The following is a 14,197-nucleotide window of genomic DNA, read 5'->3' as shown; positions in this document are numbered from 1 at the left end:
TGCCAATTTGAGGAACCATTTCAACAATGAAAATCAGGTAAATTGGCAAAATCTGATAAGAAACGATCGACATTGAGTCACAAATATTCACTAACCAGCAGTATTAAAGATTAGCACGGGGTCAAACCTAGTAAACCCTCGGTGTTAAACATAAACGAAACTACCGAGCCATACTGTACAATGTACTATCGATCAAAATTCCTCTTTGCAAATGTAGATTCCTTCTATTGAATCTCCTACCTAATGTATGCTTGTATTCAGTTCACAAAATGAGTATATTCTTATTTAAATTCTGTAGTATGATTATAAAAAGTTGGCTCCAGCTAGAAGTTTTTATAGACGTTCAATTTTACATGTGTGTAATATATGATGTATGTAGTATGGATAAGTGGACAGAATCTTCAACTGAAACTGAACAAGTAATTATGAAGCACTCGAGTGCTACAGACGTTCGCTTCTCGTTTCGGAAATGTGGAAAGTTTCGGTCCTTTTGGCAAAAGTTGACTCTGGAGCGTGTTGAAAAAGTCGTAGCCTTTTAGAAGGGAGGGGAGGATGAAGCACCCTTCTCAAAAGACAAATCGAATGGCAGTTGGGTCATAATAAAAAAAACACCCATACAAAACAGAGTATATACGTAAGTAGGTAGCTATGTACCTGTTCCATCCATACATACGTACTCCATCGATGTCAAATATGTAGCTTCATCTTCATCTCGATTGGGTTTTCACACGTAATATCTGATTACCACTCGACATTTCACCACGCTTCGTCGACCATCGGAAGCATCTTAACTCGATGAGTGGCTCTGTTTACACTCGGTTTGAGCATTGGACGTATTGTTTATGTAGTCTCTTGTCAATTAGCGAAATCAGAGCCAAGAAACCGAGACGAGATCGACTTACAGACTCGAGTCGGATGACGCGAGGTCCACTTTTCGACCGGACAGCACTTTTCAATTGATTTGGAAGAAGTCACATTAGTTACAATCGAACGGTGCTGAGAAACTCGATATTGTGGCTTAAAGTCGTTGAATACGTTCCGATAATAAGCCGTGGGTGTTTCAATTTGGAGTCTTTACTGTGCGGATGAGCTATGAAGTGTCTGTGACTCGATCGAGTTCAGTCGAGCTGAAATTGGATATAAAATACTGGTTTACACAATTGCTGGGTACAAACCATAAATAAAAGTCAGATTATTGTCCTACTGTTTTATGATTTTCAGTACTACTGTTTTGAAAACTATCGACTTGTTAAATTCTACTGGCTATTTCCTGTTGAGCACAGAGATTTTTTTCTATCAAGCACTTTTCCTACATATAGTGTTTACAGATGAAGCAATTTGTCTTCCCAATTGATTGCAAAATTCATCACTCGTAGATTTCGTATACATACGATAAAATCATTCGAGCAACAAATTGAAAAGTTGTAAGTGGTAGTTTTTTGATGAATCTTAATGTTGTTAAATAATAGACCTCGCTTTAGTATTTTTACGATCAAAATCATTATTAGGAAATAAAACTTTTATCGAATGCGATTTTGAAATCAAAAAGAAAATTTAAGAATTGTTGAAAAAAGTTCTCGGTGGTAATAAGCTTAAAAAATCTGGTATATTTTGTATAATTCTAATTTATTTATTTATATACTTTATACGTGTTAAGCCTACGAGCGATAAATCGTCACCATTGTTTGTGCAACTAATTGAATGAAATACTTTTTCTGAGATCCGAAAATATAAGCATGATAGGATACATTATACATTTGTGGTAATTTTTTTATAAAATTCATAAAAACTTGATAGAAATCATAGAATGTATTTCTCGGTGATTTTTAATATTTAGATATTGACAAATGTGTTGAAGACCTTATGAAAACTTAAGTAAATTTCGTATGTTTCTCTTTTTACAAGGCTTTTCTATGTTTTATTTCGCAAACGACTGAGCTAAATTTCCTACAGTCTTCCAATCGTTTTGAAACTTTGCCATTTTGCGTGGTTTGGTCAACGATGGAAATTTAACTTAATATTTATAGTTCGATGGTGAAAAATAATCGTAATAAACACTTCTAAATTTGTTTGAAAACGGTGACGTTTAATAGCTAGTAGGCTTATATTTTTGTCTATAACTTTTTCTTTTTCATACTATATCTTATAAAATTTGCATTATATGTTCTCATTATCTCTCATATATATTTTTACTCCACTTATTAGCTATTTTCAAAATCATTGTACTTCCTAGGAACAAGTGATTTTTGATAGACGTATGTATGATAAACAATTTCCTTTCGATAGCCATCTTACTTCTGTATGTAAGATATGTAAGTCGTTCGAATTCTTCATCATTTTCTTTACACAGTTGACGTTATAATCTATCATTAATGTTGCTAGGTAGCATACTAACTAGCTGGTTCGTTGTTTTGATTGTCCGATATTCGGATGCTTTTTTCGAATATATTATCGATTAATAGTGTCGTGTTTTTGCATTGTGTGTAGTGTTATTGGTGTTGCTTTCATTTTTGATAAAAAATTTGCAATTGTGATTTAAATACAGTGGTTAAACTGATTTCTGAAAATATATATCGATAAATTATTATATACTTAGTACGGTAAAAAATAACAAAAGAAGAAAGAATAAGAAAAAATTGTCATTTGTTATTATTTTTATTTGAATTTTTACAATGGGCGATTGTTGTAAAATGTGGCGTGAACTATGTGTCAATGCAATTGATCGTATTGAGAAAAGATTTTCATCCTTAGAGCAGTTAATACGAGGCTTGAATTCTCCTGTACTTATTAGAAGTGTTGTGCCTTCTCCTTCTGTTTCTCTCGTTGCTGATGCAGCCGTAAAGATGGGCAAAAAGAAAAGAAATAGACGTAAATCTGGTCTGCGAATTAATCATGAAAAACCTGGACAACCCGCATTACCTGACCGACCTTCGGCTGAACATCCTCCACTTAGACGTAAATTTGAGGTGGGAACAGCAGCTTCGGGAGTTATTGTTTCCGTCAAAAGGAATGTCAATATACATATATGGAAGCTCTCGTTGGACACTTCGTGTGACGAGGTTTTGACTCACGTTAGTGCCATCTGTGGATTAAAGGATGGCATTGTGGTTTCCCCTCTTAATGCACGAGGATCATATACATCCTTTAAGGTATCTGTTCCTGCTTCTGTCGCTGGCCTGTTATTTTCTGCTGGTTCTTGGCCTGCTGGTGTTCATTTTGGTAGATTTAAAGATTGGGGAATGAGCATTAAGAATATAAAATCGAATACTAATACTACTTCTATGTCTGCCACTGACGTTGTTTCATCATTAGAGCTGCGCCCAAGTGTTTCATTTGCTGATGTTTGTTCGGGAGCTACTAAATGTTTGAAGCCTGATATTAAAACTACGTCTGCAAGTATTGGTGAATCTTCTATGGAAACGGTCGCAGTGACGTCTATGTATGCCTCTTCTCCTACATTTGCCTCTTCTCCTACATCTGCCTGCTCAAATGGTCCTGATAGTCGTGATGCTGCTGTGACTGTGTTGGCTTCTTCTTCTGCTTCCTCTTCCGTTTCGTCTCCGTTGGCTCAATCAAAACTGCCATTTCTTGTCTCAAAGAAAGTCACGCGCCAAACTGGGAAACCGAAAATTGGTAATTTATTACCAAAATGTACGAGGTCTCAGGACAAAGCTGGCTGCGTTTAATTCAGCCGTTTCTACTATTTGTGATGATATGGTAGCACTAACGGAAACATGGTTGACTTCATCATTTTTTGATGCTGAACTTTTTGATTCTTCCTGGAGGGTGCATCGTCGCGATAGAGTTGATCGACGTGGTGGTGGTGTATTATTTGCTTGTCGTGATTGGTTTCGGTCAGTCCGGATGACAAATTTTGAAACTCTATCTGGTGAGGACTTATGGGTGAGAGTTGATTTTATATTTTTGAGAATGTTTATATGTGTGGTTTACATTCCGCCTGCTGCGAAAGAGGACGTATACGAGTTATTGTTTGTGAATATGATGAATGTGCGTGATTTTATGAATGAACGTGATATATTGTTAATTATGGGTGATTTTAATCTACCTAGTGCTAATATTCATGTCCGCAATAAATTTAATTTTGTGATTTCCTATTGCGACATAATACAGATTGGTTCACCCATTAATCCAAGTATGCTTGATATTATGTTAGTGAATGAATGTAATGTGTCAGCAACGATGATCCAATGCCCAAAAGGAACTGCGATCATCCCTGAGGACCTATATCATGATGCATTACATATTGAGCTTTTGTTTATTTCTTCTGTGAGAGCTGCTTCAGCTTGTTCATCGGTTGGGGTTTCCTCACTGCGATGGAATTTTGCTCGTGTTGATTCTGAATTGGTTTATAATGAGGTTCGTTCAATTGACTGGCGCCAAATGTACCTCATGAATACTGGTGATGCTGTTGAATATTTGTATTATACACTTTATAATATTTTTGACAGTCATGTTCCTCGGTTCATCAGTTATCCTAATTCGGAACAACATCGGCGGGTATTTCCGCCGTGGTTTGGGTGCAAACTTATAGCTGATGTTCGTGCAAAATGGTTGTCTCATAGAAGATGGAAACGTAGCCAATCATTTTGTGACTATGAGAAATTCCGGACTCTTAGGAAGATCGTGAAACGTGGTGTGAGTGAGCGATATACTGTCTATCTTAATGAGATGGAGAGTGCTATTGCGGTTAATCCTAACCACTTTTTCAGATTTATTAAGAGTAAGCATATTTCACATGGTCTTGAGCATTCATTCTCATTTGGTAATAAAAGTTTTGACGGTCCTGAGATCGCCAATGCTTTTGCTTCATTTTTTAGCTCTGTCTTTGACCAGAGAAAACCATCCCTTAATGCTAGTTTGGCTTCACAAATTGGTACTGAGGGTGTCGGTATAGACATTCCGCGGGTAACGCTGGGAGATGTTAGGATGGCTATTATGAAGCTGAAGGGGTCTGTTGGGCCTGACGGTGTGCCCCCTGACGTATTAAAGGTATGCTGTAATTCGCTTTTAGAGCCTCTTCAGTTTATTTTTAACCTTATTCTTGCTTCTGGTAATTATCCTGAAAAATGGAAATTATCTAGAGTCATTCCTATTCATAAGAGTGGCTCTAAAAATGAGGTTGAAAATTATAGACCTATTGCTATTATCTCGGCTATTCCCAAAATTTTTGACATCATCCTTCACCGTTTGATTCTTGCGCAGTTTAAAAGATTATTGTGTGATGAGCAACATGGTTTTACACCCTGTCGTTCCACTACCACTAATCTCGCCTGCTTCACACATTTGATCATGTCTAAAGTTGACGTTGGTCAGCAAGTTGATGTAGCCTACTTTGACTTTCGTAAAGCCTTTGATCAAGTCAATAATGACGCTCTTTTGATCAGGTTAGCTGAAGTGGGTTTTTCAACGCGTCTTCTTAAACTCTTTGCTTCTTATCTTAGTGATAGGAAGCAATTTGTTAGATATGGTCTTTATGAATCTCCTTCATTTTTTACTCGATCTGGTGTTACTCAGGGGTCCACTTTAGGCCCATTACTATTTACAATTCTTATTAATAACCTCCCTAGAGTTTTATGTAATGCATCATGTCTCTTGTTTGCTGACGACGTTAAATTATTTTTTGCTGTCAAGGATGAGAGGCAAGCCTCTCTCCTTCAAGCTGATATTAACGCTGTCTTGGAGTTCAGTTCTAGTTTAGGCCTTGAACTTAATTTAAACAAATGTGCAATTATGAGCTATGGACGTGCACATTCACTCTATTGTCACGGATATTCCATTAGATCCGTCTTGTTGAAGCGTGTGGAATCTATTGTCGATTTGGGTATCACTTTTGATCCTCAGCTCACCTTTCACAACCATATCAAAAAAGTCGCTGACGTTTCCTTTCGTCGACTTGGATTTGTTTTGAGATATGCAAGATTATTCTCCAATCCTTTGTCTTCTCGCTTGCTTTTCAATTCGCTTGTGAGAAGTAAGCTAGAGTATAATGCGATTGTGTGGAATCCGCATGAAGCAAATTACTCTCTGATGATTGAGAAAGTGCAAAAAGCATTTCTTCGTTTCCTATATAGGAAAGAATATGGGTATTACCCATATCTCTACCCCACTCCTTTCCTTTTGGGCATGCTTGGGTATAATTCCCTTGAACTTCGGAGAAACTTCTCATTAATTCGTTTCGTTCTCCTGCTCTTACGTGGTAATACGTCATGCCCGTTGTTGCTGGAGCAGTTGGGGCTTTATGTCCCTATTCACTATGTGCGTGGTAGACATCATCATTTGCTGGTTGTACCTCCTGCCCGCACAGTCCTTTTTCGAATGGCTCCTATTCCAAGAGCTATCCGACTTCTTAATGAAATCGTTGCTGCCGAGACTGAATGTGATATTTTCCACCTTAGTGAGCGTAAATTGTCGGAAATTACTCTAACCCATTTATCTGGTAGTCTGCGCTCATCATTGTTTTCATGATTGATTGTGATTTATGAGTGAAATTTTGATTAACTCTCTTCCATTTGGGCCTTACAGGGATGTTTTGTATTTGTAGTTGTTTCTTACATATTTATTGAAACTGGCTGTAGGTGCAAGGCATTCCTTATGCTATATTTTATTTGATATTTTTACTTTATCTGTTATTATAAATGCTATTTTTTATGTATGTAGATGTATTTATGTTTATGTTTAATTGTTATTTTGTTTTTTTTCTTTTTTGTGTTATATTTTTTGACCATTGTGGCGCTTTAGGAATTCCTGTTATGCCACAATGGTCTGTTTAAAATAAATAAATAAATGTATGTAGGTGTATAACGCATCGATAGTGCATTATTACCTATGTACATATCCACATACATATGTATATTTAAATTAGATCCTTTGAAGATGGTGCACTTGCTCTTCATTAACGCGAGTCCTTGCTCGTTTCTGTATTCTGTCTTGTATATGAAGAAAATATTTGCGGTTTTATTTTCGAGCATTATGTAAATGTTGAACGATTTTTTTCGTCGGGTGTGTTGTCGCAGCAGATACGCGAAAAACAGGATCGTTTATGAAATATTTAGCACTTTGCATGCATCGTGTTTTTCGCAAATACGCTTTCCTTCCCCTATCTCCATTTTATGTCTTGTCGTTAATGCAAATGAATGTATTATACGACGTGTAATGACGCGTTATTCCAGAGTTTCCGGGACGAAATTATAATTCATGTGTGACATTACGCGCGTAAGTGCAGTTTTTCAAGTCCATTTTCACTCTCGTATGTATGTACGTATATGTATATGTATTTTAACGGTTGGACTTGGTTCACTTTTGCGTTTGAGCCACCGTGATCTAATATCATCTCGACAGGAAACGGTAGTTGATGCGTTTAAAAATTAAATTGTACGTATCGGAGTGTTGAACGCATGAACTGGCACGCGATAATGTACATAAGTACAGTTAAATATGTAGAAGAATTTTTGATACAGAAAGGAAACAAGTGGCGACTTTCATGTAAAGAAGCGATGCAGATATTTATCTGCTCTCGAATTCTCATGGTTTGATTTTTTTTAAATTAGAAACGCTTTGACAAACCGCAGGATAGACAAATCTCTCAACTTCGATTCTGACAAACTTTTGTCGGACAAATAAACTTTTATCAAATGCAATTTTTGGATCACATTGACTTCAAAGCTCATCTTTATAAAAAATCTTTCTCACACAAACTTTACATACATACATATCAAATCTGAAACAGGTTAGGCTTGTTAAGTAACGGTACATACTTAATAATTACCTCGATAAAGGGGTTCCCGGAAAGATGCACTAAATTGCACTGAATAGTAACGCAGTTTCAAGAAGTCTTAATTTTCAAAGGCGCTCAAAATAACTTACGCAATATAATTCCACAAAAAATTGAAATTAAAAATTGAAATTAAAAAAAAAACTTCGCCCATAAATCTTTATCCTCTAATGTCTTAATAACGGAAATTCAATAAAAAACATTATTAATACCGATATTAAAAAGTTGGCTCTGTAGAGGTTAAAAGGTCAAAATAAAATAATAAAATATTATTTTAAAAATAATTTCTACTTCCGGCTTACGAATTCTGACCAAAACCTTATCATCTCTAAGTTAGTATTATACATAAAGATAGCGAATATAAATTTTAAGCCTGATATATTCAGGGATATGGAAAAAATCGTGTGGTGACAATTTTTTTTTCTTTTTTAAGAGGAAAAAATCCCACTTCCATTTTATTTAAATGAATGATTTTTTTATTTTCATCACATTGATACAGGGATTTTACTTGATTTTTTTAGTGGAGAACACACACGTTTAAGGGATCAAAAAATAGCGGAATGAAAATCGAACAGGAGCAGACTGCCAATTCCGGTTGACGGGTGCTCACCAAATTTTATATATTACTTGGTATCAAGCTTAAACTTCTAGATCTGAAATTTCAATTCAATACTCCGAAAAGTTTCCGAGAGAAACATAAAAAACCTCGAACCTCTAGAGTAAAAGTACTAATTTCAGTTGAGGTAAAAATATTTAAATAATGTATGTACATATGTACAAAAATTTCAGTCTGATTCGGGGAGCAGTTTAGGAAATAATTGGATTAAAAAAATGACACCTATAAGAGGAGGTACATTTCCGGTTAACAAAAGTTTGAAAAAAATTTACATCGTATCGATAAGAATTTTAGTAACCGATACTTAGTTTCAGTTCGATAGGACTAATGATGTTCAAAAAATCCCCAAAATAACAGACACACACACACATTTTTTTATGAAGATCATATTTTTATGTGATCACTGTAAAGACCGGATGCAGAGGGTGCCGCGTATTGTTCAATTGTTGTAAATGCATTGTTAAAGGTTTGCCGAACCTTTTTTATAAAGGATTTACAACAATGGAACAATGAGCGGCACCTTGGCTATCCTACCTCTAGTGATCACTGATCGATTCTGAGTTCGAATCAGTCAAAATCTCGAGTTTGAATTTTCGCTAAAAAGAATTCTCACTGCAGTTTCATCTCTCATTTCATTCATTGGTGTGGCTGCTGTCCATTTATCATGTTGTTTATCATAGATTTCCATTGTGTTTAATGCATTACCATCACCGCCGAAACCTCCGATGGCATAAATTTCTTTCCCTACGACTGCTATTGCGTGATGAGAACGTGGTGTCAACATATGAGCCACATTAGTCCACGTATTCGTAACTAAATCATACCTGAAATGAAAACCAGAAAATTTCATTGCGACGTTATCATTATTTGCATTTTATGTAATTTAATATTAAGTATTCATTCTAATTTATTATTTATTTATATTCTCAATAAATATAATATTTGCAAATGTATAGGGGTTGCACTTAATTTTATAGTACTACCTATAGGGATTGCACTTCAGTTTCTTGAAAAATGTGTGAAAAATGAGTGAAAAATTTTATCGAAATTTACGTTTTACGTTTTTTTACGCAATAGTGGAGTTGTTTTCAAAACATTTATAAATGTAAATGTAATATTATCAGTTAGTGATAAAATTAGAATTTTCACGTGGTTTTTTCATTTGTCTTTACGATGATTTTAAAAATGAAGTGTTAAATTTAAAATAAATTGACGACTATAAAATAAGTCCTAGTTAACTCTTACTTGGGAGGGTACGATAGTGTCCATAATGCGGGATATCGCAATGGGGTGTAAGATAAGATGAGGTCACGAAAAATCAGATCACGAAAATCACGTTAATAAATTAAATAAAGTTAAATAAAAATAAAGTTTAATAAAAAAAAAGTAAAATTTAATTTTTTTTTTTAATTATTAATACAAATTTTCCGTTAGAAAATCAACCAGGAAATACCGGAGGAAAGAAAATGAAACAAATAATAGATTATCGCGTTAAATACCGGAGGAAAGAAAAATTAAATTTTGACTCAAGAAAATAACCTTTCCACTGAATTTATTGTTTCATTTTTATTATTCCATCCTCCGATGACGAAAACTTGGTCATCGATGACGGTGGCTGCGAAATATCGCCTTTTCGAATAAAAGGCGATATTTCGAAATTTTGGTCGATATTTATCGAAATACCGACCTCCATTTTTTCTAACATTGTTATATTTTATAATGTTTTTATACTTATGGATTTACATACATGTTCATATAATTTAGATATATATTATTATTAAGTGAAAGATTTCATATAATGCAGTAACAACGTTAACTGTGATAATGCATATGTTACAGTTGAAGTGTATCTTCCAGTTGTAATATATTTTGACTAGTTGGAATACATTCCCTGTAAACCACGTAAGTTGATTCATGTGGTGAATTACATTCCAACTGTCAAAATATATTACAACTGAAAATACAGCTCAACCATGAGTTGGTATCAGGTTAGGTTTTCGTGAAAACGTCACTCGACTAGTAAATTGAGTTGGAAAGTCACATTTTTGTTTTGAACACATTCTTAGAGTTATCGCAATACGGTACTCGTAACCATTATTGTATTATAAGGCATTCGTAAAAGCATGTTGTATTACAACTGACGCACATTGTTGAAAGTGTATTTGTAGAGATATAATTTACTAGCTGAATTGTATTCGAATATGAATGATGTACAACTCCAGTCGGAATATATTACATCTGAAAATACACTTCGACTGTAACATGTACAATAACGAGTCAATGCATACACTTGTCAGAAAAGACAAATCTCTATTTATTTATTCAATACACAAATGTGTGGAATCTGGATGATAGATCGCGTTAAATACGTACAATCATAAGATTAAGATCTTAAAATAGAACTAAAAACTATTAATGGAACGAATGGCACCTTGTTTGTGGTTTTATTGTCAATTTTACCACCCATAGTAATAAGTTTGTTATTCAACACGACAGCCCCAAAATTAGTAGTTTTATTGTCCAAATCATGATGTGTAGACCATTTGTCACCGTCGGCATCGTATATTTCAATTTTACCTGAAGTCTTAAAGTTGAAAATGGACGTTATTAATAAAACTTAAACTTGTAATTTTAAGAAATGAAAATAAATATGATAAATACTATATCATCTTCTCCTCCTACAATTAATACAGTTTGTTGAAAGAACTTTCGAGGTTTTGAATTTAACGAAGGAAATCCAAGTCTTTTTTCAAGATTATGGCGGTATTCAAATGTATCCAACAGCATTTGACAACAACTTAATGAATCGTAACAGAATGGTTTGACTTCATTTAATATAAACTGAAAATTTAGAAATACACATTGGATAATTATAAATAAATATAGACGAATTTGAATAATCTATGAAATATTTCACGAAGCAGGAAATACCTGGACAGATAACAAAGGTAATCTGATATATTTCAGCAGGGTATCTAAGTGCTTTTTTCGAGACTCAAAGTTCTTTTGCACCCAAATCTTCAATCCTTGAAAAGCTTGCTCTTCTTTTGCTACATTTAAATCATCCGACTGTAGAAGTTCACCCAGTCGTTCACAACTCATATTGAGGAATTCATTTTCTTGGATTATCTGCAATACCGATCGAATTTTTGGGATAAAAAATAATTACGACAAACATACATATGTATTTATGTAAATTTTTTTTGGAAAAAACCAATTTCTAGACAATTTTCAAGTTTCAGTTTTTTTTGCCGAGTCTAATTGCGTGTTTCATGAAGGAAGAAATATGTACATAAAATGGGCAATTACGATATGTACATTAATATATGCCTGTCAAGAGAGGTAAAAATGCATTCAAATTAAAAATGGGCGAAATTGGGACTGGTTTGGGTCGTCTTTTAGCTTTGATTATAATCGAAAAAGCTTCCATGGTTAAAATCCATGATACATAATACAACATGCCAAATCATATGTCATGGAAGTCAATCATATAAAGGCATAGATTAGACCAGTGGTGTAGTCGGGCCAGGTCGGAGCAGGTCGCCGCCGTGGCACTTTGATATGAAAATTATTTTATGAGTAAAATTAAAAAATATTTTAGCTAATATTAATAACTTTTGAGGCACTTTTGGTATATTCTCTTATGTCGGATTCTTTTCAGGCTTACTTTTTTTCTTTTATCTTATTATTGTTATAAATATTTTTGTTTTTATTTTATCATTTATGTATATTAAGTCAAACCCCATGAGTCTATCGGCTTTGCCGCCTTCCCATGTATTATTAAATAAATAAATAATATTCCATTTTTGTGTACCAAATTGTGTGAGCAGACTTGACCACATTTGGTGACCCAAACCAAAAAGTAATCCGAGTATATTAAAAATTTAAAAGACAACTTAAAAGACGTTTTGATGGGCTTCATGGGCTTTTTATATCTAAAAACATCTCTATATTCAGATGTTAAAATTTCATACATACATATGTACATATATGGTTTTGGCATTGCTAAACGGAAATGTTATTGTTGACAGACAAATTTTTTAAGTAATGAATAAAAAGGGGGGGGAGGGTCATAAAAATTAAACACCGTCCTGGTTCTCTTTTATTATACACTACACCACTGCATAAAACGTGCCTCTAAATAATTATTCGCAATATAAACTTTTGTTTGTTCAAGTAGTCGCAAATATCCATGTTGTTTGGCAAAATCTTCAATAAAAATGTAATTTTTATTGTCTCTTATTTTTTCGAGGTGCGCTAAACAGTATTCTTCGAGTTCACACACCTGAATCATTTTGGAGAATTTGATAATGTTTACTGCTTGGTATAGCTGCAATTCTGAAATGAAGATTTGGGCATGGATATGTCTATAAATGTTTTAAAAGCAGATGGTTTCTATTCATCTGTGTTCTTACCAATTTCACCCAGGTAAAAGAATTGAATGGTCTTCTTGACAGACTCCGCTAATATCTCGTCACTGTCTTCCAAAATAATTTCACTGGTTGTATCATTTATTCTACATTTGAAGAAATCGCTATTCGTAACAAGGATCAACTTGTGCACTGGAAATCTGGAAAATGCAGGTCGTTTGATCTAACTAATTACGACTTTGTTGGCAAATGCCACACACACCTGAAATGCACCAACCTGCTATTGCCGACTACCAAATCAATATTACACAACAAACTTTCTTCGTAAATGTCGAACATGCGCCCTAAAATCTTTTTTGCACGTCTATCAGGAATTTCTGCATTTAATTCGAACATTTTGGTCTAGAATTACTAATGATATATTTCTATTTGAGCACCGAAACGAATTGAGAATCTGTAACAGAAACGACCGATGATAATTATCACAAAAGCGCGTTACCGAGTCGAGAACTTGAAGCCAACTGAATTTGTAACAAATTGTTATCGCACTGCACTGCTTCAAACAGCATTTTTTACCAACCTTTTCCGACAAATCGGTCTATAAACACACATAGATATTATAACCTGAACCGAAAGACTTGAGATCCACAGTGTTAATGTTTAATAATTCAAATAAAATTTTTGGGTTTACGTAAATTAAATTAAATCAGTATTACATACATAAATATGTAACTAACTTCGTTTACTTTACAAAATGATTGTGACAATCTTCATATTATCATTTTTGGCGCATTTTACGTAGTTTAGTGTTTGTTCAAAACTATCAAATAAATAGACTTCTATTCGATGTTTTCGATGATTCGATTGAACCAATATGTACAGTTTGATAACAAACACCGTACAAATATTTATAATATGATGCGATAATGAAACGTTATAATCTTATCATACATACATATGCAATTGTAAAGTTGTAATAGCAGTAGAGTAGAATTCTGATCTTATGACTAATATTTAAAATTTGGCAAACTACATATTTTCATCATTTATTCGATTTTCAAAAAAAAAAAATTGTTTATTATTAATTTTAATTAATAAGTTTATTCCTAATTATTTATTACATAGCAAAGCGCCATGTTAAAGTGTAATACTTTCGAAGGTTTTATGTATGTCGCAATTTTTACAATAATATGTACATTGATCATTTTCAATGTCCACCTTTTCTATTAGAACCGCAAACAACATAATTATAATTTTAATTTTGATATTTGAATTTAATTTCAATGTAATAATAATAGTTTTAATTTTGATATTTAGTTTAAATTTTTTAATTTAATTTTTTTTTCGGTATTTTGTACGCTACTGTCCCAACTAAGTTTGCCTTCGTTCGCTTAATGTGTACGGACCATAAAGTGAACG

At 33.8% G+C, this 14,197-nt stretch overlaps 3 protein-coding genes across 3 annotated transcripts in view; 1 reads left to right on the top strand and 2 right to left on the bottom strand.

The window, feature by feature from the left end:
* The window catches only part of LOC143917917 (kelch-like protein 35), a 225,487-nt gene extending 213,956 nt beyond the window's left edge, over nt 1-11,531 (bottom strand). Inside the window, exons 1-3 of the mRNA XM_077439543.1 lie at nt 11,340-11,531; nt 11,070-11,249; nt 10,840-10,992 (exon numbers count right to left, since the gene is read on the bottom strand). Of these exons, the coding sequence (XP_077295669.1) occupies nt 10,840-10,992; nt 11,070-11,249; nt 11,340-11,510 (504 nt within the window). The 5' untranslated portion in view covers nt 11,511-11,531. The remainder of the gene's footprint in view (nt 1-10,839; nt 10,993-11,069; nt 11,250-11,339) is intronic.
* Nucleotides 1-14,197, top strand: part of LOC143917913 (EGFR adapter protein-like) — a 217,275-nt gene that overhangs the window by 131,115 nt on the left and 71,963 nt on the right. The gene's annotated exons all lie outside the window — the stretch shown is intronic.
* LOC143917926 (kelch-like protein 1) lies at nt 12,125-13,302 on the bottom strand. Its single transcript, XM_077439554.1, has 3 exons — nt 13,056-13,302; nt 12,824-12,978; nt 12,125-12,746 (listed from the first exon to the last, which is right to left on the bottom strand). Exons 1-3 carry the CDS (start codon nt 13,172-13,174, stop codon nt 12,514-12,516), a joined length of 507 nt encoding a protein of 168 aa, XP_077295680.1. The 5' UTR covers nt 13,175-13,302; the 3' UTR covers nt 12,125-12,513.

The sequence above is a fragment of the Arctopsyche grandis genome, chromosome 10 (genome assembly GCF_051622035.1).
Source record: "Arctopsyche grandis isolate Sample6627 chromosome 10, ASM5162203v2, whole genome shotgun sequence".
NCBI classification, from domain to species: domain Eukaryota; kingdom Metazoa; phylum Arthropoda; class Insecta; order Trichoptera; family Hydropsychidae; genus Arctopsyche; species Arctopsyche grandis.
Note: the sequence above shows the minus strand (reverse complement) of the source record. Positions and strands in the feature narration are given on the sequence as shown.

Bases quoted from the DNA above. Each gene is read 5' to 3' on its own strand.
- LOC143917926 (XM_077439554.1), bottom strand. From the start codon at position 13,174: ATGTTCGAATTAAATGCAGAAATTCCTGATAGACGTGCAAAAAAGATT. The intron at 12,979-13,055 runs GTTGGTGCATTT...TGCATTTTCCAG, and splicing joins TTGGTAGTCGGCAATAGCAG to ATTTCCAGTGCACAAGTTGA. The intron at 12,747-12,823 runs GTAAGAACACAG...TCTTCATTTCAG, and splicing joins CTTTTACCTGGGTGAAATTG to AATTGCAGCTATACCAAGCA.